Source organism: Bos taurus, chromosome 12 (genome assembly GCF_002263795.3).
Source record: "Bos taurus isolate L1 Dominette 01449 registration number 42190680 breed Hereford chromosome 12, ARS-UCD2.0, whole genome shotgun sequence".
NCBI classification, from domain to species: Eukaryota; Metazoa; Chordata; class Mammalia; order Artiodactyla; family Bovidae; genus Bos; species Bos taurus.
Genome location: NC_037339.1, coordinates 34,365,841 through 34,392,600, shown reverse-complemented (window position 1 = coordinate 34,392,600; position 26,760 = coordinate 34,365,841). Strand labels below are relative to the sequence as shown.

The 26,760-nt window shown below is 50.7% G+C and overlaps 1 protein-coding gene across 1 annotated transcript in view; it reads right to left on the bottom strand.

Annotated features, from left to right (window-relative positions):
- Positions 1–1,877: 1,877 nt before the first annotated feature.
- MIPEP (mitochondrial intermediate peptidase) overlaps positions 1,878–26,760 on the bottom strand; it is an 85,835-nt gene continuing 60,952 nt past the window's right edge. Inside the window, exons 17-19 of the mRNA XM_002691846.6 lie at positions 18,574–18,695; positions 16,526–16,599; positions 1,878–2,137 (exon numbers count right to left, since the gene is read on the bottom strand). Coding sequence (XP_002691892.2) covers positions 2,040–2,137; positions 16,526–16,599; positions 18,574–18,695 — 294 coding nt within the window. The 3' untranslated portion in view covers positions 1,878–2,039. The remainder of the gene's footprint in view (positions 2,138–16,525; positions 16,600–18,573; positions 18,696–26,760) is intronic.

Sequence of the window (26,760 nt, the reverse complement as noted above, 5' to 3'; positions counted from 1 at the left end):
CTGGAGTGCAGTATGTTAGCCGTGTGAGACCTCAGGTGTGTAGCTGTGAGACCTCAGGTGTGTTAGCTGTGTGACACCTCAGGAGCCCCCTGCCCCAGCATCCAGGTGGACTTGCACGGTGGGGGGGATCACTGACGTTTCTCCATGTGACTCATCTGTTTCTAGCCTGGAGAAGGTTGGACATGTGTCCTAGTTTTGGGGATTTTTAACCTTGCCTTTTTGCTTCGTCACTGGTCTTTCAGTGAGAAGCTGGAAGAGGCTGCTAGCAGGTGTCATTTTAAACTAAAGCCTGTAATTAAATCCTTGACTTTGAAGGCAGGAAAAACTTATTAAATACTGTCAAGACTATGGTTTTTCCAGTGGTCATGTATGGATGTGAGAGTTGGATGGTGAAGAAAGCTGAGCGCTGAAGAACTGATGCTTTTGAACTGTGGTGTTGGAGAAGACTCTTGAGAGTCCCTTGGACTGCAAGGAGATCCAACCAGTCCATCCTAAAGGAGATCAGTCCTGGGTGTTCATTGGAAGGACTGATGCTAAAGCTGAAACTCCAAAACTTTGGCCACCTCATGCGAAGGGTTGACTCATTGGAAAAGACCCTGATGCTGGGAGGGATTGGGGGCAGGAGGAGAAGGGGACGACAGAGGATGAGATGGCTGGATGGCATCACTGACTTGATGGACGTGAGTTTGAGTAAACTCTGGGAGTTGGTGATGGACAGGGAGGCCTGGCGTTCTGCGATTCATGGGGTCACAAAGAGTTGGACACGACTGAGCAACTAATCTGAACTGTCCTACAGTCCCTTCAGCTGGAACCCCGGCTCCACATCCCTAGGTCTCTGCTTCTAGATGAGAGAGGGCTGTCAGACCTGTTTCTTGGCTTAGATCTCCAGAAGCTGTCAGCAAACATATCTCCGTATGCTGTAGCTGCTGCGTTCCTCCCTTTGCTTAGAACTTTGCAGAACATGCCTCGCGGACTGTAACTGTTACCACAGCCAGTGTATTTTATCAGATGCCTGTCCTTTAAAAAAAACCTCGTGGTTTTCTTCAATCAGTTCAGTTTCTTGCTGTTGGCCGACTCTGAAATCCCCAGCATCCATGGGGCAGTTGGATTTCTTTCATTATGTTCATTACCCTTGTAGCACATACCTCTGATCACTTGCTCTCTTAGCTTCTTGTCTTAGACTTTCTTTTATTATAATTTCTTTGCTTTAAAATGAGTGTGATACAACAGTAAGTCAACGTTCCTCTCACCATGTGCTCTATGAGGTGTGTGTGTGTGTGTGTGTGTGTGTGTGTGTGTGGTGGGCGTGCGAGCCAGTGCTGAAGTGGCATGGTCAGTACACACGGAAAGTTTCTAGGAAGCGCAAGAGACAGTGCCGTCCTGCCTATGATGGTGATGTGGTACGGCCAAGCTGCCTCTTCAGAGGGCCTATCTTTTCAGTGTGAAGCGATTTTTAAAAATAATAAACTGTTTTTTGTGACTAGCTTAAATTAGGTGGACTTGAAAATGGTTCTGGATGCAATTAGATTACGCTGTTTGGACAATAAACTCACCTTGACCTAAAAAAAAGTCCTTCCTGTAATTAACACATGGCGATACGGTATGCAGTGATGTTTAGGACACAGCGTTTGCATCTCGGTTCCAGATTCGTCGGAGGCTGAACTTGACACACGACTCCCTTCCTTGTCAGGTCAGAGGTGCGCCTGTGCGGTCCACCCCTGACCTCGCGGGAGGAGCCAGGGCAGCCGCTCACACGCACTGTGGAGACCACACGTGATTTCTCCACCGCCATAACTGACTGCTCCACTTTCAGCCACCTATATAGTTGTCTTAAGAAATCATGCAGAATCTGCCAAACAAGCTAAAAGCCAGCATAATTAAAAAAAAAAATTATTTATTCCAAGATCCACGGGTTTGAGGCTTTTCACAAGTTATCACAGAAGTGAATACAGAACTCGGAAACAAATGTTTGTAGCCGCAGCACTTACAACGGAATCAGCGTCACCATGACTCTGATCTCAAGGACTCAGGTGTCTCCCTCACGTAGAATCCATGAGGAAGGTCTCGAAGTCTAGGTCCAGGTCGGAAACGAGGGTGTTTACAAAGTCGTCGATAGAAGGACGCTTCTGAAGCATACCTGCCAACAGAGAGACAGACGGTCAGCCAGCTCGCTCAGGGACAGCACAGAGCGAAAGAGATGGACAGCACGTCCACAAGGTCGGGGACACTCGGCTTCAGGAGCCGCAAGCTGGGAACGAGGCCATTTCAGGGCTCCAGGCAGTGCCTGGGCTCTGAGCGGTTTCTTGTTTTATTGCCTTTTTTATACTATCTCACCAACACTTAGCTTAGAGATTTAGACCCAAATATGTTTTGGAGATATTACTACACCCTTGGAGCCCACTTGACCAGGAGTGCAAGGAACCACGTTTGAGGGCCGGGGGTGCTCCCACCCAGGCCACCATCTGCAGTGGAGCATAGAGAGCTTCGGGCAGGCCTAGGGCTGGACCCACAGACACGGCCACCCCCACTGGGGAACACGGCCACTGGGGCCGGCCAAGGCCTGGCTTGTACAGTGGACACACAGCAGCCGTGCCAACACGTCCTCGACAGCCCCTCACGAGACCCCACGTGCTCAGCAACAATACGGATGCTGTCATAGTCTCACCACAGCCCAAAACACTTTCATCTGCATTCAAATCCAGGTCCTCACATCTCCATCGCAGGGACCATCTGAGGAATAAGGACGGCTCTCGGAAGAGAATTTTGTTGCTGTGTCTTTAATTGCAAAACTAAAGTTCAAAGCAATTTTTTTTTTACAGTAAAATAGTCATGGGATGTGATGGCTCTGGCGATGGCCAGCAGCGCCTTCCACCGTGTCTTTGAGACGCAGGCTTTCACGTAAGCAGAGCAGTAAACCCCGCTTGCGCATTTCCCACGGGCCAGGGTTCTCATGCAGAGAATAGTTGTGGGGCAAACACTGAAACATGACTTTTGGTCAGATGTATTATCCTGTTTCACCATTCCCTTCCTTGTAACATTTGAAACATCCTGTAATTACAAACTGCTTCTAATTAAATGGTTAGAACTGTCAGAAGGTGGGGCTGACCTGTGCAGTGAAGTGCGGCCGCCAGTCCCTTGAAGTGTTCCTGTTACCTCCACCAGCTGTCCACGGACACAGAACCCTTCACCTCAGGGCCACACCCTCTCCAGGGCCACCTGCAGCCACTTCTGCATCTCAGAGGATGGCCGCCGTGGGGCAAGCAGAGAGATGCACACACGCTCGGGGGAGTTTTAACTAAAACCTGGCCCAAGAGGAGTGGTTGGACCGTGGTGTGTGTGCTGCGACCGGTGAAGATGAAGGTTCAGAGATGACGCACCAACTTACCAGGGCGGGAATGCTCCTGCCACACGGCTGCAGTGTCCTCACTTTAGTTAGATCTAAGTGTTTGCAAGTGTCAACATGAACTAACAACTTCTACACAGGGAATTAAAAACAAAATGTTTTCAGGCAGTTCCACAAATAAGAAAAACTGAATTTAGCATTTACATATGTAGATGGTAAAGATTCCAGCAACACGTGGATTTTTTTTATAAAGCTGGTGAAGATGTTCTCTGTGTCAAGTCTTAAGTCTTAAAAGGGTGGCGATGAGATGAGCAGTTTTGTAGGCGCCCCCAGAACCCGCTGGAGGGCCAAGTCCAGAGCGGGTGGAGTTGACACTCATTCTCTGGAGGGCAGGGGTGGGGGGCACAGGGAGCTGAGACTGTAAAACAAAACTGAGGGTAACTTTCCCCCTCAGAGGGACACGTGGGTGGAGGTGTAAGACAGACCAGCTGCAGGGAACCCTCAGGGAAGCAGAGTCCCACCTGCCCACCCTCCACAGGCCCACAGGGAACAGCCCGTAAAGCAGTTACGATGACGATTTCATTTATTTTCCTCCTCCTTTTCCCCGAGAGGCGAACGGGCTGATAAAACCTGGGGCAAGCCCAAACGTTCCTGTCTCGACTGCTCTGCTAAACCAGTGTGTTCACGACCTTGGAGGACCGGGAGGCTGTCCCAGGCCTGACAGCAGTGAACTAGGGTCTCCAGGGGTTCCGGGGCGGGCTCTGGGTGCTTGCCTGTGTGCAGCGCCATAGCCGTAGCTTGCACCACACAAGCTGGGTGCTGGCCTGTGTGCAGCGCCGTAGCCTGCCACTCGGGGGCTGCTAGCTGCGGGTTATGTGTGTGCCCGCAGGGGACGCCATCCTGGCCACCACACTGGGGCGTCTGGGGGGCAGCTGGGCCCCAGGTACGGGGCCTCCTGCCTTCCTAACCCAGCTTGGTGCCAGCCCTGTGCCACCCAGGGACCCACTCCCAGTCACAATGACGGGAGGCCTGTGGACACCAGGGCAGTGAGCTGGTACGGGTGCCCAAGTGGATCGTCTACCCCGACATGGAGCCCAGAAGCTGCTTTCTCAGCTGGCTTTTGCTTCACCCCCTGACTCTGTGGCCGCCTCTGCACTGTTCCCTCAAATTCCTTTCTGTTTGGTCAGCCTGAGTTGGTGGTTTCTTTCAAAAAGATTCCCACCTGATACAGAGATAAGTTCACAAGTTATTAAAGAGAATTTAATGATACCCGGGGGACACTGATATTTTTGTTTGAGGACCAACTTTCTAAACCCAGGGTTTGGAGTAAAAGCAAGTGCTTTCTGCTCTTTCTTTTCTCATTTAAATAACCACATCTTTCCACAGATATCAGAAACAGGTGACATACAGGCAAGCTTTACTATCAGATCTCTTCGGGTCACTGGCAGGCAGTGAGAGCTGTCTTGGCCTGAGACAGGGGAGAGTCCATCTCTGCCCCCAGCCCCACCTGCTGTGGTGGGGGGTGTGCTGGGGATAGGGCAAGAAGACGGGGATGCTCTCTCCAGAGTGCGTGGTTCCTCCTGAAATTGCTTCTTTCCTGGTGGAACTGGAAGGATCTGCCCTTCTGTCTATGGGCCTCATGATGTGGCAGGCGCTCAAGGGCTGCGTGTGTGTCCCGGAGCCCATGAGAGGGGCGGGTGTGGCCCCTACACCCACGAGACCAGGCCCTCAACACCTGAGGCGGCCAGGGTGGGTCACCCCCCAGTTCTTTCTAAATCAGAGATAAAAGCCAAGCATACTCCTACATTTAAGGCACAGTGCCGGTACTTGGCTCAAATGAAGGTACGCCAGCCAGGTTTCTATGAGAGTTAAGGCCTACAGGCGTCATCTGTTTAGGGACCACAGCCCAGCTCTGAACACCCCAGGGGAGCTGCCGTGGGGGCCAGCGCCAGGCACGTTGGGCTTTCAGGCCAAAGGGAACATTCCTTGGCTTAGCCCAGCATCTTACAACCTCAAATTTCTGGCTGTTCTCTCTGCTGACTGTCCCAAAGTCTCCTTCTGAAGGGTTAGCGAGGAAGAATACAGCAGAAAGATAAATTTCTCCTTTCCTGAACAAGACTGAAGGTGCCTCTAAAGAGGGCACTGGTGGTTAGAGCCAGAGCTTGGTGAGTAACCCTGGTCAAGCACCCGGTTCAGGGCCTTCAGCCCAGACTGGACTTCGGAGACTCACTCCTGCAAGAGGCAGCCTGAGCGGAGGCCGACTGGTGAGTGAGGTGTGTGTCTAAAGACCAGAACACCAGCAGAGTGTCATCTACACAGCTTGACTGCTGTAAGAATTGAATAATGTGCACTGAACACGTGGGAAAGGCCCTGTAACTGGTAACAAGAACCATCAGAGTGAAAGTTCAAGGGCTGAAGGATGAGGTTGCTTATTTTCTGCACAAGTTGAATTTCAAAATGCTGTCTGTGATCAAGTATTTAGGGTTTTATCATCGGACACAATCCCAAGCTGATTATCCAGCTAATGAATCATGGCTTGCTTTGTATTCTCTGGCTTTTCCATCTGCTTTTGATGACATAACTTTATCTTGGGAAAGGAAACAGACGTGGTAACTAAAATCAACCCATTTTCTACCTGTTAGCAGCTGTGATACAAGGTTTACTGAAGAGAACATGGGGATGGGGAGGAGTCCTGGGGATGAACAGCGGCGATGGCCACACGGGGCTGAGGCGCACTGAACTGCACGTTCACAGCGGTAAGAACGGGACATTTTGTGGCATACACACTTTACCACAATTTAAACAAGAAGGGACCAGAAGCACTGAGACAGCCTGTGACTGGCCCACACACTCAGCTGCCGTGGCTCCGGCAACATGGGACACCCCGGACTGCAGGTCATCCACGTGAACTGCCCTCGGGCCTGAACACCCATCCCAACAGTTCACGGGATGCGCCGGACCACGGGTCATCCACGCAGACCGTGGACTGCCCTCGGGTTTGAACACCCATCCCAACAGTTCACGGGATGCGCTGGACCACGGGTCATCCACGCAGACCACGGACCACCCTCGGGTTTGAGCACCCATCCCAACAGTTCACGGGATGCACCGGACCACGGGTCATCCACACAGACCGTGGACCGCCCTCGGGTTTGAACACCCATCCCAACAGTTCATGGGATGCGCTGGACCACGGGTCATCCATGCAGACCGTAGACTGCCCTCAGGTATAAACAACCATCCCAATAGTTCATGGGACGTGCCAAACTGAAGGTCATCCATACGGACTGTGGACTGCCCTCGGGTCTGAACACCCATCCCAACAGTTCACGGCCACTTTTCATGCTGAGATAACTTTATGTGCCAAACTCGGCCAGATAGATGGGAACTGTAGCCTGAGCTGGCCTGGCTGTGTGAAGTGAGCTTTCTGAGGTCAGAGCTCACGCGAGGACCAGCTCTCCTGGGGCTCAGACGCCTGGTTCCATTCTCTCTCTCGTTCCAAAGTTTCCTGGGTTCCACACTGGGCTGCCCACGTTCTTCTCTAAAGGTGGTTCCACTACCTACTGTCGGTCCCGGGAAAATGAGGACATCAGCCAGAAGGGAAACTCCATTCCTCCTTTGAACTGAAAACCTCCCCAGCCCCTCGGCCGGGCAGTACCTGTGCTGTTCGGAGCTGGGCTCTGCCCCAGGCCCTGCCTGTGGGCGGCCGGGCCCCTCATGTCCGGCCAGGTGGGAGCAGACGTGGGAAGTGGAGCTGCGGACGTGCCCTGTTCCTCATTAGTTTATCCCAGTTTCATTGTCAGATTTAACAATTCCGTTTACTGAGTACCTTTCTGGGTTAAAAAATATTTTGCCTTTTGAAGCTCCACATCTTCCTTAAACAAACACACCCACACATCAAACACATCCACGCCCTCTGAAAAACCAGTGCTTTTACGAAAGGGAGGCTACAGCCTGGAGCACCCAGGTGCTCCTTCCGGGGAACTGAGGTTCTGTTCACACGGCTGTGACTCTGGTTGCCATTCACCCATTGCTGACACTGTGGTCGCCCTGGGCCGCTGCATCCTGCGTCTGCTCCCCCGACACGCTTTGCTCCCTCATTCCTGTTCTCTGCGCAAGAAGAGGAGGTTCTGCTGGCCAGTGTGTAGTCAGGACCTACAGGTCTGCCTGTGGGCACGCACACGTGCACCCTCACTGAGTGAGATCTCACTGCCGTGAAACCACTGCCATGTGGAAGACGGAGACACCATCACCTCCATCCCTGGGACATCCTGCCCGGGGCACCGAGAGTGTCATCTGAGCATCAGGGTACGAGGCAACTCAGCCACCGACCGTGGTGACAGAGCACCCGGCACGTGCGGCCCTGACACGCACACAACTATGCCCAATGCGAGCGTGCCGTGGTCTACCGGAGAAGAAGTCAGAGACACTAGCAGTCCACACAACACAGGGGTGGGGAGCGCCTGGGCTTCAACTCTTCTAGTCCCATCTCCACAGGGTCACCCGAGCACCCTGGGACCACAGACACGAGGGGACACACGCAGCGCGCTCAGCACGGGCGGCCCTGGCCCCAGGCTCAGTGTGGCTCTCACTGTGCTTCTCTTGCCAGCACCTTTCCACCTCCTGTCCATTCAACTCTAGATACAAAAGCAGCAGTCAGTCTTAATGGCTAATATCCAATGCCAAGTATCTTAGGAAAACTGGGGTACAAGGCTACTGCAACATTTTAATAAAATGCTCATCCTGAAGGGAAAAGAAAGTGCAGGAAGAAGACAAAAAGGTAGGGCTGAAATTATAGTTATTTTGAGGGTGTGATTTAAACTTTCAAAAATCTTTAAAATTAAAGCTCTGTTTTGTTTAAACTGATTGAAGGGAGGATGTGAGTGGAGTTCAGCTGTTGTCCCGAGCCTGCCGCTAAACACACACAGTGCCAAAAGGAGAGGGCTTACTTGACGTACCCCAACTTACGTGATGGGGTCAAGTATTTGAGACATGCAGACTTGGACATTAAGGGAGGGCTGTCCCGTCTTACAGACTTTAATGTAAAGATGAACTACTAATTGAGAAAATCAGGTTTAGGTACAGTCATCCTCAATCTAGTTTCGTTATTACTGACATTACGTACAAGGTCGCAAGGACAGGGTTTCTTTAGAGACGGTCGGAAAGACTCAGTCACTAGGAGACACCTTGCAAATGACGTTTCAGGAGCTAACCTGGTTAAATCCAGAGAAACGTCCCTTCTCTGTGCTCTCTGGACATTTCAAGAGCTGGTTAGCAAATGTGTCTCCATCTCTCCACTAGAAGCTGAGCAGGGCTCTGCCCTGGGATGCCTGAGGCTCACGGCCCTCGCCCTGCAGGTCACTGAGGGCTCTGTGTCCTAGGGGGCGAGGGGAAGGGCCTCGGCCTTACTTCTGTGAAGGCGGTCACACCTCCCAGCGCAAACGCCAGCCTCTTCGGAGCTGGTCACCCTGTCACCGCCCCCAACCTGTCCTGAGAGCGACTCCTTGTGCTGTGCTGCCATGCTGCGACTGTGACCAAGCAGGTCACCCAGAGCTGTGGGGCAGGAGCCTGGGCTGCCCGGGGGAGAAGAGGGGCTGGACCCATAGCCACAGGGAGCGTGCAGTGGACACGGCCACTCGCTGGGGCCTGAACAAATGCGGTGTGCGAAGCAAAGTGCGGTCAACACAGTACAAGTTAAATTCTGCTCACAAGTTACCTTCCCCAGAGGCTTTTCTTCACTGCTAGCAAAACGTATGTTGGTTGAATTTATTCACTGGAACACCGACAACATCAACAGCAGGAAAATGCAAGGACCATGAAGGCTCCGGGGCCACATTTACAGACAGAAAGACCTGTCCCTTCCTGGGAAAGCGACTCCTCCTACCCGGGCAAAGCTGTCACCCACACCCCAGGTCTAGGAAACACCCATCCGTTTCTGGCCTGTGTCTGCGGTTATCTGACTGCTTTGTCAACAATTCCTGGGATCCCACAACCCATGTGTTTAGAAAAATGAAAAGTTGCACTCTTTCCGGGAGGGCACCTTCTCTTCTTGGTTTATTCTGTGTTGGAAACACTGACCTTGTCTTCACTTTTAGGTCTTTGCATCTCTGTTCACTGAAGGTTTGACCCGTGCTGTTTATAAGCAGAGAATGTGATGAGCTCTTGGAAGGGGGTACTGTACAGAATGCTGCCTGCCTCCAAGACAGATGACGGGGGAGTGGGGGGGACGTGGCTGCAGACTCGGGTCTGATACCCACTAATGGGAGGGGCACATCCAGAGCCTCCTTACCCCTCGACAGGAGGCCTGTCCTGCAGGCTCGGGTCTCTCTAACTCTTCTGTTACCTGTCTGTTGTGGTGACCATGTGATGCCCGTCGTCTTCTCTCCCAGATCCCTCTGTGCTCCTCTGTATCACTCCGTCTGCTACTCATTCCTTCCAGTGTCTTTTAATTTCAGTTACTCAATTTCTTCATTTCTGCTTGGGTCTTTTTCACGTTTTCTAGTTCCTTATTAAAATTCTCACTGTGCTCATGTATTCTTTTCTCTATTTCAGTTAACATTTTTATTACCAACACTTTCAACTCTTTATCTGATACATTTGTAATTTGTTGTTTATTTTTCAGGGTTTTTTCTTGCTTTTTAACTGAGAGCACGTCCTCTGCCTCTGTGAATTCAGGTGAAACAGGACCTGTTGAAGGGCTGTTGTCACGAGGGTGCGTTCCTATACAGACCGTGCGAGTCTGAGGCCTTTGTGGGGAGAGCTGGCTCTGACCTGGACAGGCGTTGTGCGTTTGCTCAGGGTGAGCTGGAAGCTGTTGCTGTGGTGGGACTGGAGGTAGGCGTGAAGTAAGGCTTCCTTTCTGCTCGTTGGCCATCACCGCCCTACTGGGGGGTGGGGTCTGACCCCAGGATGCTGGAAGAGGAGCCCCGAGATCAGGCCCGGGCCCTCTCTGCTCTGGGGTGCTTCCCCTTCTCCCTGCATGGGACTCGCCGCGGAGGCCGGAGCTGGAGCCGGGGTACCTGCAGGCACTGCCCTTGGCTGACACGGCCTCGGGTGCAGGCCCCTCTGTCCCTCACAGCCTGTCCCCGCGCTGTCATGGGGCAGTGCTGTGTGGCCTCCTGTGCCCTGGAAGGTGGGGCCTGCTCCCCAGTGCGTGGTCTCTGCCTCCCCGAGTTCCTGGGAGGGGTCCCAGGGTGCAGGCCTGAGCTCTGTGCCCACTCCCTCAGCTGTCCATGCATGAGTCCTGCCGCCAGTCTCCAGGTTCCAGTGGGAATCACTGCACGTGTGCGTGGATTTCTGATGCATTCTTAGGGAAGGTGAGTCCCACGCCCTCCTCTACTTCACCATCTTGTTGGACCCCCCACAATCACGTTTTTAATGGCCCGAGAAACATCTGGCCTTCTAGGTAAACACGTTTAAGTGTGTTCGCATAATAGAGCCTGCAGGCGGCCCCTCTGCGGGGCTGGCACAGTGGGGCCCATCCACCACCTCCTCTGAGAGTCGACACTCTGCTCAGGGCCCTGACTGTGACCACCTGGGAACGAGGACCCAGGAGGGGCGTCCATCACCTCACGTTGCCCCAGGGGCCGGGATCAACATGACTCGCTGGTGCTGACTGTGAACACCAGGCAGGCAGTGCTCCTCCCTTCCTTCCAGAGCATAGGATGGAAAGAGGGGTCACCGTGTGGCCCACACTCGGGGGACACAGTGCCCAGTGCCTCGAGGGGGGCACTCCTGCAGCACACACCCGAGTTCGCCCGCATGAGAGGTCCATACCGTTTGTTTATTCAGTCACTCCTGTCAGGGTGCACTCATGCTGTCTACTCTGTGTGATGTTCCAACGCTGCCTTCAGTTCAGTTCAGTCGCTCTGTCGTGTCCGACTCTTTGTGACCCCATGAATCGCAGCACACCAGGCCTCCCTGTCCATCACCAACTCCCGGAGTTTACCCAAACTCATGTCCATCGAGTCGGTGATGCCATCCAGCCATCTCATCCTCTGTCGTCCCCTTCTCCTCCTGCCCTCAATCCCTCCCAACATCAGAGGCTTTTCCAATGAGTCAACTCTTCGCATGAGGTGGCCAAAGTACTGGAGTTTCAGCTTCAGCATCATTCCTTCCAAAGAACACCCAGGACTGGTCTCCTTTAGAATGGACTGGTTGGATCTCCTTGCAGTCCAAGGAACTCTTATTTACTTTTTTGCTCAAATTGTTGATGCTTTGGCCACTGTGTATTCATTTATCGGGAGCTGGGCTCCCTTGACACACACACACACCAGACCACGCGTGCTCCTGAGCACATGGTCCTCTCCCAGGCGGGGACCCCCGGCCAGCCCTGACCCTCCAGCAGGGAGGGCATCAGACCTTCTCCCCTAGAGGAAGGTGTCGGAACAAGCTTGAGTGCTCCCAGACCAAGGAGGCTTCTATGCGAAAGCGAAGTTCTCTTTACACACAGGGACAAGGGTAGCCCTGTGGAATATACAAACCACAAATTCTGACTTGTTTCTTGAATAAAAATAATATGCAACAAGTTAGAAGAGATGATATAGGATAATTAGGGCAAAAATGAATGTGTTTTGAAAACCACAGGGCTCGGCAGAAATGTAAGGTATTATGATTTTAATCAGCTTACGGAGAGGCCCTGTGGGCTTCTAGACTTGGGTTCCATGAGTCAGTCTGGCAACACAGAGAAACTGAAGGGAGTTTCACTGAGAACTGACTCATTTATCTACATTTCTTTTCATCTTATCTGATGTTTGGTGCTTTTTAAAACTCTGTCAAGTTAGAACATTCTCTGTCTATGGGCACACTGCTTTTGGCCAGAAGTCATAAAGCTAAGAGTTTCTTTTCTGGAAAGGGGAAAAGAAATTTTTCTGTTAAACTTTTAAAAATAACCACTTGAAAGACTAAACTCTTGGGCTTTGCCCTTTCCTGTCCCCACAGAACTCTGTGCAGAGGCTGCAGGGGGCACCGGGACCCACAACCAGCGGTAGAAACCTGAGACCCAGTGGGCAGGGCGCATACGTGGCTTCGGTCAGCCTCGTCCAGGGGCCACACGAGGGGGACAGATCCGCCACGGAGTCAAGGAGCTCACGGGAACACACGGGACAGAGAAGTTCACTGCTGGTCAGGGGCGTCAGGCAGGGCTTGCCAATGGGAAGAGTTAGGATGTGGCATTACACACACACAGACTTTGGGGAATCACTGAGGCCTCCAGGTTCAGGCCACTGACATCCTCACAAGTCTAAGACCCACCCAGACTCAAGTCAGACGTTACAGCTGAACTGAGGAATATGTGTGAGGGGCGTGAGCCTCGGGGTCCGTGGGGATGGAGGGCAGGACTGGGGTCACAGGGTTCAGAGAGCAGCAGGGCAGGAGGCATGAGAAGGGAAGGTTTTTCAACACGTTGGGTTTTTCTAGTCATTTAAACATAAAATCTGAACCTAGGAACAAAACAAGGGCCACTTACTCAAGAACTTTGGATAACATGGAAGAAAGAGCAGTCTGCAAGGGACGACGGACCCTCCTGTGAGGAGTTCACCTCTCTCCTCAGAGTGTGAGACAGTACTGCTCCGATCCCACCAGCCTGCTCGGGGGGACCAGGTACCACCTCATTTGCATGCTTATCTTCTTCCGAGAGAACCATTCCATTTCTGAAGAGCTTGTGAGAGAAACTGTTCACCACAGCACACCTAAAGTTTTCTACTATGTTTTTGAAAATAACAAAATGAATATAGCATATATCATCATGGTTTTATTTTTTTTAAAAAGTAAGTTCTCTTATTACCAAGAAATGTGATGCTTAAACCATAGAACACTGCGGGGTATGGAATGTGCAAAGACTGCAACTTACCCCAGAATTCTTGGATTTGGTCAGGTGTTGCCATCTTGTGTTTAGTGGAGGATTAAGTAACTAAATATTCTGCTTAAAACATCCTCCTTATATGTGCTATGGATGTGTTTAAAACAAGATAAGGACATAATTTTGACTTGAAGATTAGAAAGAAGTGGGTTTTTTTTTTGTTTTTTCCTGCATATAGCATCATTTTATTACAGCTGTGCCAACGTTTTAGATTGTAATTTAAAGGGAGAAACTGAGTATAGGCAAAAGGCGTAACTCATGTCATGGCAATAATATTCAGAGAGAGCTTCCCGGGACTCCAAAAGTGCTAATACATGCCTTGCTGCTGCCGCTAAGTCACATCAGTTGTGTCCAACTCTGTGCGACCCCATAGACGGCAGCCCACCAGGCTCCCCCGTCCCTGGGATTCTCCACGCAAGAACACTGGATCGGGTTGCCATTTCCTTCTCCAAAGCATGAAAGTGAAAAGTGAAAGTGAAGTCGCTCAGTCGAGTCCGACTCCTAGCAACCTCGTGGACTACAGCCCAGCAGGCTCCTCCGTCCATGGATTTTCCAGGCAAGAGTACTGGAGTGGGGTGCCATTGCCTTCTCCGTCAGACAAATATTTGATAGCATCAACAAAGCATCTGATAACTATGATACTCTGTCATGGGCTTCACAGACAACCAACCCTTTTTCTTTTTAATTGGAGGATAACTGCTTTACAACGTCGTGTTAGCTTCTGCTGTACCACAATGTCAATCAGCTATAAGTGCACATATATCCCCTCCCTCTTAAGGCTCCCTGCGACCCTCCCGTCCCAGCCGTCTGGGTCATCACACAGCAGCGGGCTGAGCCCCCGTGTTACACAGCAGCTCCCCACTAGCGAGCTGTCTCACACAGGGCGTGTATGTGTGTCAATGTTACTCTCTGGATTCGTCCCCCTCACCTTCCCCCACCGAGTTCACAAGCCCACTCTCTAAGTCTGTGTGTTCATTTCCCGCCCTGCAAATAAACCACACTTTTTCTCCCTTAGGGAAACTGACTATCTCAAGTCATTCAGTAAAGCACCAGAGCTGCTACCTGCAGATCCACTTCTGTTTTACTGTGTAAGGACTTCCCCCCACCCCTTTGAGGAAGGAAATGCTTTTTTTTTGTTTTGTTTTCTTCAAGTGGCATTTAGAGTTTTGAGAGGGATTCTGTGGATTTACCCCGAGGCTCCTGGGCAGAGTTAGGAGAGAAGCCCACGCCCGTGTGTGTGGAGATCCGTGCAAACCCTGCCCGCTGAGTGAGTAACCTTAAAGCTCACCTGTGCAGTGTTCATCACTCAGATCCCAAGCATGACACAGGGAGTCCTGACTGACGAGTGGCTTGAGGCTCCTCTCAAATGCTCACTCTTAGCTCAGTCAGGAGGTTAATCAGTTGTTATTTGGTCACAGAGGTACACAACTTAAGAGTAAGGGCTCTGTTTCCTTACCTCCCACTAGTTAAGAGAACCCTGATGTGTCCCTAGTAAGTAGTTAGCACAGACGAAGCACCTACGTTTTCATAGAAGAGTAAGACCAGCGAGGTCGAGCTGTCCCTCCAACTCTGACTCGTCCATCACTGCCCAAGGCTGTGAGCCACAGTCCAGGACAGCCCTGCTTTGGGGCTCAGGCTGGCTGCACGCACACCAAAGAGGGGATGCCCCCGATGGTCTTGTCCTACAAACCCCACCCTGTGGGGTGACAGCAGGCGTCACACCCTCTGTTCATCTGCCAGGTAACTAAGCGTGTGGAGGAGTGGGTCTTGGGGGATGGTATCTGGAAGATGTTAGTGCCCGTCAGCAGAGCCAACTGCGATCTGGATGCTCTATCTTCTCTAGTCTGAACCACAGGCTTGCTTTTCTCTTGTGAGTATGAGTTTCAGCATGGAAAAATACTAAGGTTCCTGACACAAAAATGTTTCATATGAAGAACAGACTTGCTGGAGAGATGACACAGCAATCTTAGAAGCAGAGGAAAAAAATACACCGAAAGAGGAAACTCTGAAAAGGATTTAGTATTCTCCTCTGGCTGGGGCTGTGCGTGGGCTCATGTTTGCATGCACGGGCGTGCAGACGTGGCATCGGGAGGGCGCACTGAGTGCCGCCGCTGGAGCACTTGCCAGGACCCCTGGCACAGCGGCTGCCCGTCTCCACGGCCCGCCAGCCAAGGGCACGCACGTTTACCTGAGTCCACACAGAATGTGCAGCCGGCTGTCCTGGGCTCCGAAGGCACAGGGTTGAGCCTGGCTCTGCTGCGCCCTGCCATGTGCAGGCTGGCCCTGAGCTGACCCCACCAGCGGGAGGGCAGAAGGAGCAGCCTCCTCAGGGGGCTGCTTGGGAGAGTTAGCCGTCAGTGCCTCATCACGAGGGTGCCCCGAGGTGATCCTGAGGGGAGGCCAGGGCTCACCCCGAAGCATGGCAGGCTGAGCTGGCTGACCCACGTTACACGCTTGCCGTGGCGTCGGGCAAACCAAGCCTGGATGTGTGTACCCTCCCAGGAGGGCTGTGCACTCAGGGTTGCCTCCAGCGCCAGGCACGGCAGCGGCTCTCAGCCGCAGGGCCGGAATGGACATGGCCCTTCCCGTGAGGACAGTCGTGCAGACCCAGGCAGCAGCTCTCGGCCACGGGGCTGGGATGGACGCAGCCCTTCCCACAAGGACAGCAGTACAGACCTGGGCAGCAGACATCACCTCACCCCTCACTAGCAGGACCACGGGGCTCAGCCTGAAGACAGCGCCGCCCCACTCGGGGTCTCCTCCTGCTGCACCGTCAGAGGACCTGCCATGGTGATGCCCACACCCCGAGACACCAGCACCACCCACCTCTCCTTGAAATACCGTGACAGTCTCTCCCATTCACAATTAGATTTCCGTCCAAAACGCACAGGAAAACAAGCACTGTGCTATGTCACAGAGCAGACTTAAGTAGGTTCTAATTTTTAAACAAGTAAAAAAACCATGCAATTTCTAACAGTGTATATAGCTGGGCTTTCAGGAGAGATAAGAAATGAGTTCTTTAGGCTACCCACTGTAACCCATCAAAAGCTAAGGCAAATTTTCTGAGAATTTGCAACAAGTTTCCGATTAGCGTGTTAGTAACATTTTGAGAGCTAAAGCCTGAAATTTTTTCCTCATCTAAGTCAGTCAGTCACTGACTTGTCACCTGGGGACACAATTAGACACCCTCACAGCCACGTCCAAGGCTGAGGCATCCTCTCTTTAAAAGAAAAAACAAAATATGAACAGCTTTCATCACAGATGATGCAAAACAAACACACACACAGCTCAAAAACCTTAGAGCGTGTCTCACTTCGGCTCACCTTGCACCATAAGCATGGGCTCCCTGCCCCCGCCGTGGGCCAGCATCTCCCGGCGATAGCGCTCCCCCGCCGCCCTGTAGAGAAAAGGGTTGTTAGCACACCTTCAGACACCCTCCACACCCCCGAGCCCCCAGATGAAGCCACACGGATGTCACAGTCACAGAAGCCACCCTCCATCATCTTCTGGTTTCTAAACATCCGATTCCTATCTTCACCTTACTCTACAGAGACCAGCAGTGATACGTTCACTCTAAGAGGACAACTCCAGTTTTCACTTTGTTTGTAACAAGCGTGCGCTTTGTAGAAAGGATTGTGTGTTACACATCTCCTCTTCCATCATCTTTAGGATTACTTCAGTGAAGAGGAGAGATTTGAAATCATTTATGCCATTCTCTCAGCAAAGAATTGGAGATGGCACCCAGCAAACAGAAGAATTACAGTGACGCAAGAGTGAAGGCAAAAAACGTCCAGGAGAGGCCTCGGTATGGTCAGAGGCCAAGGGGGCAGCAAAACAGGCAGACTGGAGGCGCTCTTACAGACAGAAATTCTCCAAACTAGTGACACCTGAAAACAAGTTATTTAGTGCTGAAAGTGAAAGTGAAGTTGCTCAGTTGTGTTCGACTCTTTGCGACCCCATGGACTATAGCCTATCAGGCTCCTCCATCCATGGAATTTTCCAGGCAAGAGTACTGGAGTGGGTGGCCATATCCTTCTCCAGGGGATCTTCCCGACCCAGGGATCGAACCCAGGTCTCCTGCATTGCAGGCAGACGCTTTTACCATCTGAACACCAGGGAAGCCTACTTTTTAAAACAGAAAATGCAACTCCTTTAATGCAAAATAACTAAAGTTAAGTAAATAATGCTTTCATTCCACTATTTTTGGAAGCTCTTTATGTGGGCGATTTTGTGACTGTGGTCTCTAACCTGGAATGTTGCTAGCATTTCAGCATCAAAAACACAGTGACATCAGATGCTAATCCTGGCTCCGTCCTAAAGGGAGTGCTGGGGTGGCGTGTGCCCCAGACAGGACCATGGGCGGAGGCCGGGGACAGGCAGCGAGAGGCCTGCCTGCCCACGGCTGCCCCGGCCAGCCTTGGCTCTGCTGCCTGGCTTCCAGCCTGGAGACTTTTCAGAACTGGGATCAAAAAGGATCTTTTGATAGAGCTTAGACATTTTCTAGTCCAATGAGTATTTTTACTAGCTTACTTTTACATGTCCATAAAATTATAGCAACTGCATGTCTAGGCGAGAATGCGTACATAAACAAGGTACAAATGCTGGGGAACACATGTACTTAAGGATATGTGGTTTTCTAGTAAAGTGTGATTCCTTTAAACAAGAGAGTATTTTGTCTATTTTATATAAATCTTCAGTAAAGAACTATAATCCCCAGAGTTGATTCATGGTATTCAATTTAGGCTTTAGAGCCTTTGAAAGTAATAAAATCTACACAGCAGCCCAAATGTCCATGGAGGTGCAGAGGGTGGGAGATGAAATAGCATGTGGGCACTGGGATGTAAAACACTTAGAGACTCTATCACATCAGCTTCAACTGAGAATAACTATTAACTGCTGAGAAAACTCAAGCTTTTGCCAAATGACATGAAGAGCTGAGGGGGGTGGGGTTGGAGGGAGTGAAGGACTAGGGATTAGCAGACTTCATCTTAGTCTGGTTTGTTCACTGTGAGGCCTTGAACAAATCACAGGCCCCCTCTGAGCCTCTGTCTCCCCTCTGAGAATACTCTGTGCCCCGGATGTGGGACTGACGTGTATCTGCCGGGGGCGTCTGAGGCCCCCGCCTTAGCCCCACCAGCTGTGTGGCGAGGGGAAAAGACGCCCTGAGAGACTGCAAGCCCAGATGGGAATTACTGCTCTGCTTTTAAAGGACACGACTTCTCGGGACTCGTGAACTGGAACTGGCCTCTCTGGCCCCCCGGGGAGGACGCCCAGCTCACAGTGGCCCAGTTTCCTGCAGGGTCCAGGTGAGCTCTGGGCATCTGGCCTCGGATGCAGGGGTGCGGGCTGTGAAACCCCCCAAGTCTGTTACCTGTTGAAAGGGTCTTGCCGGAAGCACTCTCTCCACACCATGGACGCCACGGCCCTGGACATCAGGTAGGAGTAGTACTTGGCGCCATAACCGACCAGGTGGCTGAAGCGCAGCTGCCAGGCCTGCAGGACAGAAGAGACACAGGGAGGGTGAGCCTGCACACGTGTTCCTCCGTCTCCCCCGACAGGGCGGCCCTCACGCCAGCACCCTCCACGTCGTCACACTTTAAGCCAGAGAGCAAGTCCCCACCAGCCAACAGGCTGGGGCTCGGCCCCCAGGACCCCGGAGTGAGACCATCCGTGGAGATGGGCCTCTGAAATGAGGCTGCTGGGGCGGCCCAAGGCCAACAGGGCTGGGTTACATGGATCGTACAAGGTTACATGGATCGTACAAAACTGGGAGACCGGGGAGGACAGGGCAGGAAGGCAACTGCCACGAGCCCAGCACAGGCCTTAGGAGAGCCGCTCTGACCCCGACTGCCCTATACAAGCTCACCGCCGCTGGACTCGGGTCGGACAGCCACAGAGAGAGGAGGCCCAGCCTCATGGCAGGAGCGTCAGTCACGAGCTGGACACGTCCATGATCCCGTCTGAGAGGCCCGCAGTGACCACAGTGACGCTGTCACCATCAGAAGGGCCACGTGCGTTCCCAGGGAAAAGCCTCCCCCGGAGAACTCCCTGCAAGTGCTGTCTGTGGACGGGAGCTGAAAACAAGCCGCCACGGCTGCCTGGCAGGAAGCGGGCTCGCTCTGAGGGGCAGCCTCCTGGCGCGCACGGAGCCGCTACTACCGGAGCCCGTCCTCAGAAGAAGCTTCTCTGAAACAAACCTGACCTGCAGGCGTAACCCTACTGTCTCCTCATGGATGCTTCAGCTGACAGGAAAGTTGTTTGACAGGAAAAAAAAAATATTGAAGCCTATGTTTCTAAACTAAGGTAATCATTGTCTAATAAATCCTTTCACACCCTGGAAAATAAAGTATGAAGCTTCACCATCACAATAAATCTTTAACTAGATAAACAACTTCTTCCTAGTCGACTAAGCTGCAAACAACAAACGAACAGCTCCTTGGTGACAGTGGTGTGGCCGACCTGAGGACACCATGCCCTCCCCGTGGCACGGGGCCCTGAGCGTTGCCCGTGAGCACCGCCACAGCCGGCCTGGTTTGGGTCACACGCAGAACTGAAATTTCCCTAAGAACAAGGTCCAGGGGCACACGAGGCACTCACTGCTGTCTGTGAACGGCGGGGTGGAAGGACAGGTGGACAGAGGACGGACACCTCACAGCTGTGTCACAGTGGTTCCTCACAGGCTGGACTCTGGACCGAGACCAGGAGGCCGGCGCCCAGGAACAACACCCGCCCCACAAGCAAGAGGGCGTCCCAGCACTAAGAACACATCAGGACCTCAGGCTGATTCTTAAACACAGCTGGTGTTTTTCTTCCTAAAGAATTCCTTGACTGCACTACATGACAGTTATTGTAAGACTCTGGCGGCTGGCTTTGGCACCAGAGGCCAGGTTTGGACTGTGTACAGCATCTGCGTGGTGTTTCCTCGTGTGCAATTCACTCTCCATCAAGCCCCCTGCATGAGCAGCACTCTGCCAGGGTTATGTCCCGGGAGGCCCAGCCCTGGGTGTCCAGAGCGTCCACCTGCCCATGCAGGGACCAGGGGACCCCCGCCACACCTGCCTTCTCAGGTGAATATTCTCTTATCAACGTGTGTACATGTTTTCCATGAGATCATACAGACAAGTATTTCTAATAAAAAGTCCCCACTGACATTTTACCAAAACCCATGAAACAGCAGTACCAAACACACAGGGATTCTGTCTGGAATAAGGCGATTTTAGGAGAAACCCAGCCACCGTGGTGGATGCCCCCTGCAGGCCCCGTCCTCCGTGGATGCTTGCATGGGCCTTCACCCCGTGAGTGCGGGCAGGTCTGACCATCAGGACTCGGCGGTCCAACAGCTGACAGCAAGCAAGAAGTCAGCCCCCTCAGTCCTGCAAACATGAGAATTCTGCCAAGAACCCGGGTGGAGCAGGCAAGCCCGAGGTGAGACCTCGGCCCGGCCGACACCCCGACTGCCACCCCACCCACAGGAGCCGTGAGCTGGCTTAGCCACGAGTGCATGGTGACGTATTGCATGGCAGTAGAAGACACACACGGATATCTATTTGAGAACAGAGGGCTGGGTTTCCCTGCTGGCTCAGTGGTAAAGAATCTACCTGCCAACGTAGGGGACACGGGTTCAATCCCTGATCCGGGAAGATCCCGCGTGCCTCGGAGCAACGAAGCCCAAGCACAGGAGTAGCGAGCCTGTGCTCTAGAGCCCGGGAGCCGCAACCGTGAGTCCGAGGGCCTGTGCTCCGCAGTGAGAGGCCCGAGCTTCTCAATTACAGTAGCCCCTGCTCGCCACAACTAGACAAAGCCCACACATAGCAACCACGACAGTGTGGCCGTAAATAAAGACAATTATCAGAAAAAGAAAAAAATTAGAGCTGTGCTAAGAAGTGTTAACAAGAGAAACAAACTGAAAATTAAGAATGGATACCAATAATACTTATTAAAGTATATCCCTGTGTCTTCATGAGAATTTTTCGAGGAAGGTATTTTTACAAATATTATGTAATTTTTAATAATTATTATTTTTAACAGTTTCTATTTTATAGTAGACTCAAAAGCATAAGCGGGTCAAGGCCGTGGACAGGGCCTGCCCGGCATCCCCGCTGGCCCTGGCCTGCACCACTGCCCCAGGCCTCCGGTGACTCAGGGCGGCTGTGCACCAGCCGTGGGTGGACGTGCAGACCAGGTGCTTCAGAAGACAGTGGCTCACCCCCCGCAGCCTCTTTCCCTTCCTGCTCCCCCAGAAGAAGCAGGAACCAGACCCACACCTGGGACTCGGGGAAGCCACAAGCAGAGGGGCCCCTGACGCGACCTGCTTGCCTCTGCCTTGCTGGGTTATCTCACTTAACACGTTACTGACCTAGGGGCTTTTGCAGAAACTAATGGCTGTGGCCCGCGATCTGTTATTTAAATGAACACTGAAAGACTCTGGTCAGTAAGTAGATAAGTCGCTGTTTCTGGGGGCTTTGACGTAGCAACTTCACCTGGACTCCAACTGACAGCACACAGGATGCAGAGCCCGGGGTCCTAATCCGAGCTCCCCACCCACCCCCCGCACCCCGTTCCTCCATACTGCCCACTCTGCATTTCTAACTATGGGACCTTCTGTGTTCCCAACACAGGTGAAGGTTATAGCCGCCTGGACTTCAAATCCCACGGATCCTCAAACAGATCCCCATGCCATATTCCCGAGTTCAGACTAGACCCTACAACTCGTAAATTAATTTCTATCCTGTTGGCTTCAACACATATCAAAGCATACCACTCAGCTATTTTTACAGCTAAAAAGGAGAGCCCCTGTGCAGGCTGACGTCAGAGCATTACACTACGAGCATGCCAGGGTGCTGATGCTGCTGGCCCCCAGCGGGGGGCGGGGGGCCGCCTAGAGTTGACAGCTGTGAGAAGCTGACGCACAAGGACCCTACCCCAAGTGAAGCAGCGAGCTAGAATGTTGACACTACTCTCCGGTATATAAAAACAAACCCCTCTCCATATTACCATAGAAGTCTGAATGATTTCCACAGTACCAGTATGAGAACTTTATAAAGTTCTTAACGACAACTAGAAACCATTTTCTCTGCTAATGGTACACTTATGGCTCATTTTAAGGAGACTGGACCTAGTCTTCTAAAAAAAAAGTACTCCAAACTACCTAACCAAAATAATAATTCCATTGTCAATTCTATTTATATATAAATAGTGGGGGAAAAGGATCTGCAAAAAAAAAAGTAAAACCCCATGGAAATACCAGTATGTGTCTGTCAGAACCAACTCCATAAGCAGAACAAAGATGTAACCAATTCAGATGGAAATGCTCTTATCAGATGAAACATGGAAATATAATGGTGATCTAATTAATTGAGATAACTTAGGTGAATCCCTAAAATTATAAAGATGTCAACAAACAGGTAAAAATGACTAATTAATGTACTGCTACACACACACTGTCTGAATTTCTGAAGTGAAAACACAAAATGGAAAATGTTACTAATTTTCATTAACTTTTCCCGAGATCAGGCTGAGGTGCATAGGTGACTCAGAGCAGTTAATTCTCAGTCATGTGCTGTCCCTGAAACCTGTGAAATCTGGTGTCCACAAAGGAAACTCTTCACTTAACTGGCTCCTGCCTATCAGACTACTAACTTTACATGATCAGTACCCAATGGGCTTAGTGTGAATAATTGCTGCTTTGCAAACTTATTTAATTCACACAGTGAACGATCCCTTCGGATCATATTAAAAGTGCCTGCTATAACTTCATTTGTAGATCGCAGTGGGCTGCAGTGGATATGTGTCTCATTAAGGGTGACGAGATGAGACCTGATTTCTACAAAGAGGTGAGAACAACCTCCCCATCCCCGTCCTGCCATGCACAACTGGGGGTCCCCACCCCCACCCCTAGGGGGCCCGTACCAGAAGTGCAGCACAGGGCTCACGATGCCACATCACCTGCAGGCCGGTCCCTTCATTCATTCTGTACAGAGTAACTGACATGTAACACATATGACTGAGCCCCTGAAACTACAAAGGCTGCCTGCTTTCAATCGCCCTGTCATCATTCTTCCCCGATGATCTCGTCTGAAGAATCTCCAACATTCCTGATGTAACAGCTTTTAGCAATTTCTTACCAAAAAAATCCTGCTGTATTTATGCTTGAAACATATGGAAACCCTGGGCAATGCCCAACAGTGCATATTACTGCAACTCAAAACAAGTGTTGGATAAAAAGTCAGCACCTAAGCATTATTGGAACTTTTTACATAAAAGTACTCAGGTACCATCACTTCACAGGGTAGTAACAACAGGAGCCCTGGGAGATTTCTTCTCAGTTCTCCAGGGTTTGAAGGTCAAGCTGTGATCTCCCGAAGGTCGGGTGTGAGCCATGGCTTGTTGAAGGCTGAAAAGAACTGATGCCCTCTTTTTTCTTTCTAAATCTCTTTTCTAAACTCAGCTGTGGCCAGATATTATTCTCCAGAATCTTATGTACTTATTTACTCACTTTAACTTATTCTGTACAGAACTGGTTTGACTTTTTGAAGGATACACTAAGTTTTAAGAAGGAAAATGAGTTAGAAAAAGTGTGAGATAAATTTAAACTACCATCTGATTTAGAGACCTGCACTGCGCTCATGTAAAGGACCGAGCCGCATGAAGGGCTGTTTAGACTGCACGCTGGCTTAAGTGGAAAAATGTTATTGCTGAAATTGTGTAAATCATTTCAAATAGTGTTTGATTTTATGCTTTTTAGCTTTTAAGTGTCTGAGTTTTTCTAAATGTTCTGAGAAAGTCTGGTTCACTTTCACTCTCCATAAATCAGCAAGCATTTCAAAGCTTCCCTGAGACTCTGAAAACACACACACACGTGAAGAGAAGAACCTGAAGGGCGAGTGTATTAAATAGAGCATGCAGCAGGGTGGTCAATTCCACAATTACGAACTGTACTCACTACAAACCGAGAATAAGCAACTCCACGGTAAACTCCTCTCATACACGATAACCTGGTTGGGGACACAGGTTCTCAGGCATAGACCCGCCATCACAGTGCTGGAGCACGTGGCTGTGGGCACTGTCACGGGATGTGGGAGGCCCGGCCCATGGCCATCCTTCTGGTCAGGGGTCATCTCCTTTAATGTGTGAACCTGATTCTCCTGCTGCAGCCGCCCCACATGCAATGATGAAATCCCTCTTCGGTAACCAACACTGACGAGAACACTACTGCTTAACGCTCGCTGTGTTCTCACCGGTGCCAGGCACTGGGCTGCATGCTTCCACACGCGTGATCTCACTTGGTCCTCATGATGACCACTCGAGTCAGTGCTCACGTTACAGAGGACTGTCCAAGTATCGAGCATCTGCTGTACCATCACCACATGGGGTGACCTCGCCTGCCCTGTGCCCCGAACTCCAGCTGCCCTGCCTGGGTCCACACCTCACTCCTCACTCCTGCCTTCATGGTCGGAATACATGCCTCCCGTGCTCTCAAATCCAGCCAGAAATATTCCACTGAAACCGTGGACACAAGCAGGGTGTTCAATGTCTCCAGTGTTATTTGGCGTAATTTTATAAGTTCAAGCCACTCAATCTACAAATTCAGTGCAATTCCTGTCAAATTACCAGTGGCTTTTTTCACAGAACTAGAACCAAAAAAAAAAGCCAAAATTTGTTAAGGACACACAAAAGACACTGAATAGCCAAAGCAATCTGGAAAAAGAAAAACAGACCTGGAGGAATCAGATTTCCTGACTTCAGACTATACTACAAAGCTACAGTCATCAGCTGGTACAAAAACAGAAATATAGATCAATGGAACAGGACAGAAGGGCCCCGAAATAATCCCAAGCACCAACAGTCAATTAATCCATGACCAAGGAGGCAAGACTACACAATGCTGTAAAGACAGTCTCTTCAACAAATAGTACTGGGAAAACTGGACAGCCACATGTAAAAAAACGAAATGAGATCATTCCTTCACTCCACACACAAGAATAAGCTCAAAACAGATTAAAGACCTAAACACAAGAGTGGACACTATAAAACTCCTAGAGGAAAACACAGAAAGAACACTCTGACATAAAATAAGAGCAACATCTTTTTTTGATCCATCTCCCAGAATAGTGGAAATAAAAACAAAAATAAATGGGACCTACTCAAACTCAAAAGTTTTTGCACAGTAAAGGAAACAATAAACAAAACAAAAAAGACAACCCACAAATTGGGAGAAAATATTTGCCAATTTATGTGACCAATAAGGGATTATTCTCCAAAATTTACAAATAGCTCAAGACACTTAACAGTATCAAAAACAAACAACCCAATTAAAAAAAAAAAAAAAAGCACAAGTCCTAAACAGACATTTCTCCTAAGAAGACACACAAATGAACCAGAGGCACATGAAAAGATGTTTGACATCAATGATTATTAGAGAAATGCAAATAAAAACTATGAGACATTGCCTTACACCAGCCAGAATGGCCATCAGCAAAACATGCACAAACTACAAATGCTGGAGAGGGCATGGAGAGAAGCGAGAACCCTACACTGCTGGTGGGAATGAAAACTGGTGCAGCCACTGAGACAGCAGTACGGAGGTTCCGGAAAAAACTACCAACAGCCCCCACACGCCCCTGCAGTCCCACTCCTGGGCATACATCTGGAGAAAATCACGATCCAAAAGGATAGTGCACTCCAGTGTTCACTGCAGCACTGTTTACAACAGCCAAGACGTGGAAGCAACCTAAATGTCCATCAGCAGAGGAATGGATAAAAATGTGGTATATGTATGCAATGGAACACTACCCAGCCATTAAAAAGAGTGAAATGATGCCATTTGCAGCAACATGGATGGACCCAGAGATCATCATACTGAGTGAGGTCAGAGGAGAACTAGCATACGACATCCCTTATATATGGGATCTAAAAAGAAATGATACAAATGAACTTACTCACAAAACTAAAATAGACTCACAGACTTAGAGAACCAACTTAAAGTTTCAGGGAAGGATGGGAAGAGGAAGGGATAGTTGGAGAGTCTGGAAAGGTCATGTACGTGCTGCTATACTGAAAGTGAATAAACAACAAAGACCTCCTGTACAGCACATGGAACTCTGCTCAACATTATGTGGCAGCCTGGTTGGGAGAGATGTATGGGGGAAATGGATACATGTACGGCTAAGTCCCTTTGTGGTCCACCTGAAACTATTGACAACATTGACTGGCTCTGCTGCTGCTGCTGCTAAGTCGCTTCAGTCATGTCCGACTCTGTGCGACCCCATAGACGGCAGCCCACCAGGCTCCCCCGTCCCTGGGATTCTCCAGGCAAGAACACTGGAGTGGGTTGCCATTTCCTTCTCCAATGCATGAAAGTGAAAAGTGAAAGTGAAGTCGCTCAGTCGTGTCCGACTCTTAGCGACCCCATGGACTGCAGCCTACCAGGTTCCTCCGTCCATGGGATTTTCCAGGCAAGAGTACTGGAGTGGGTTGCCATTGCCTTCTCCGTGACTGGTTCTACCCCAATACAAAATTAAAAATTAAAAAAGTTCAAGCCACTGGACCAGTGAAGGAC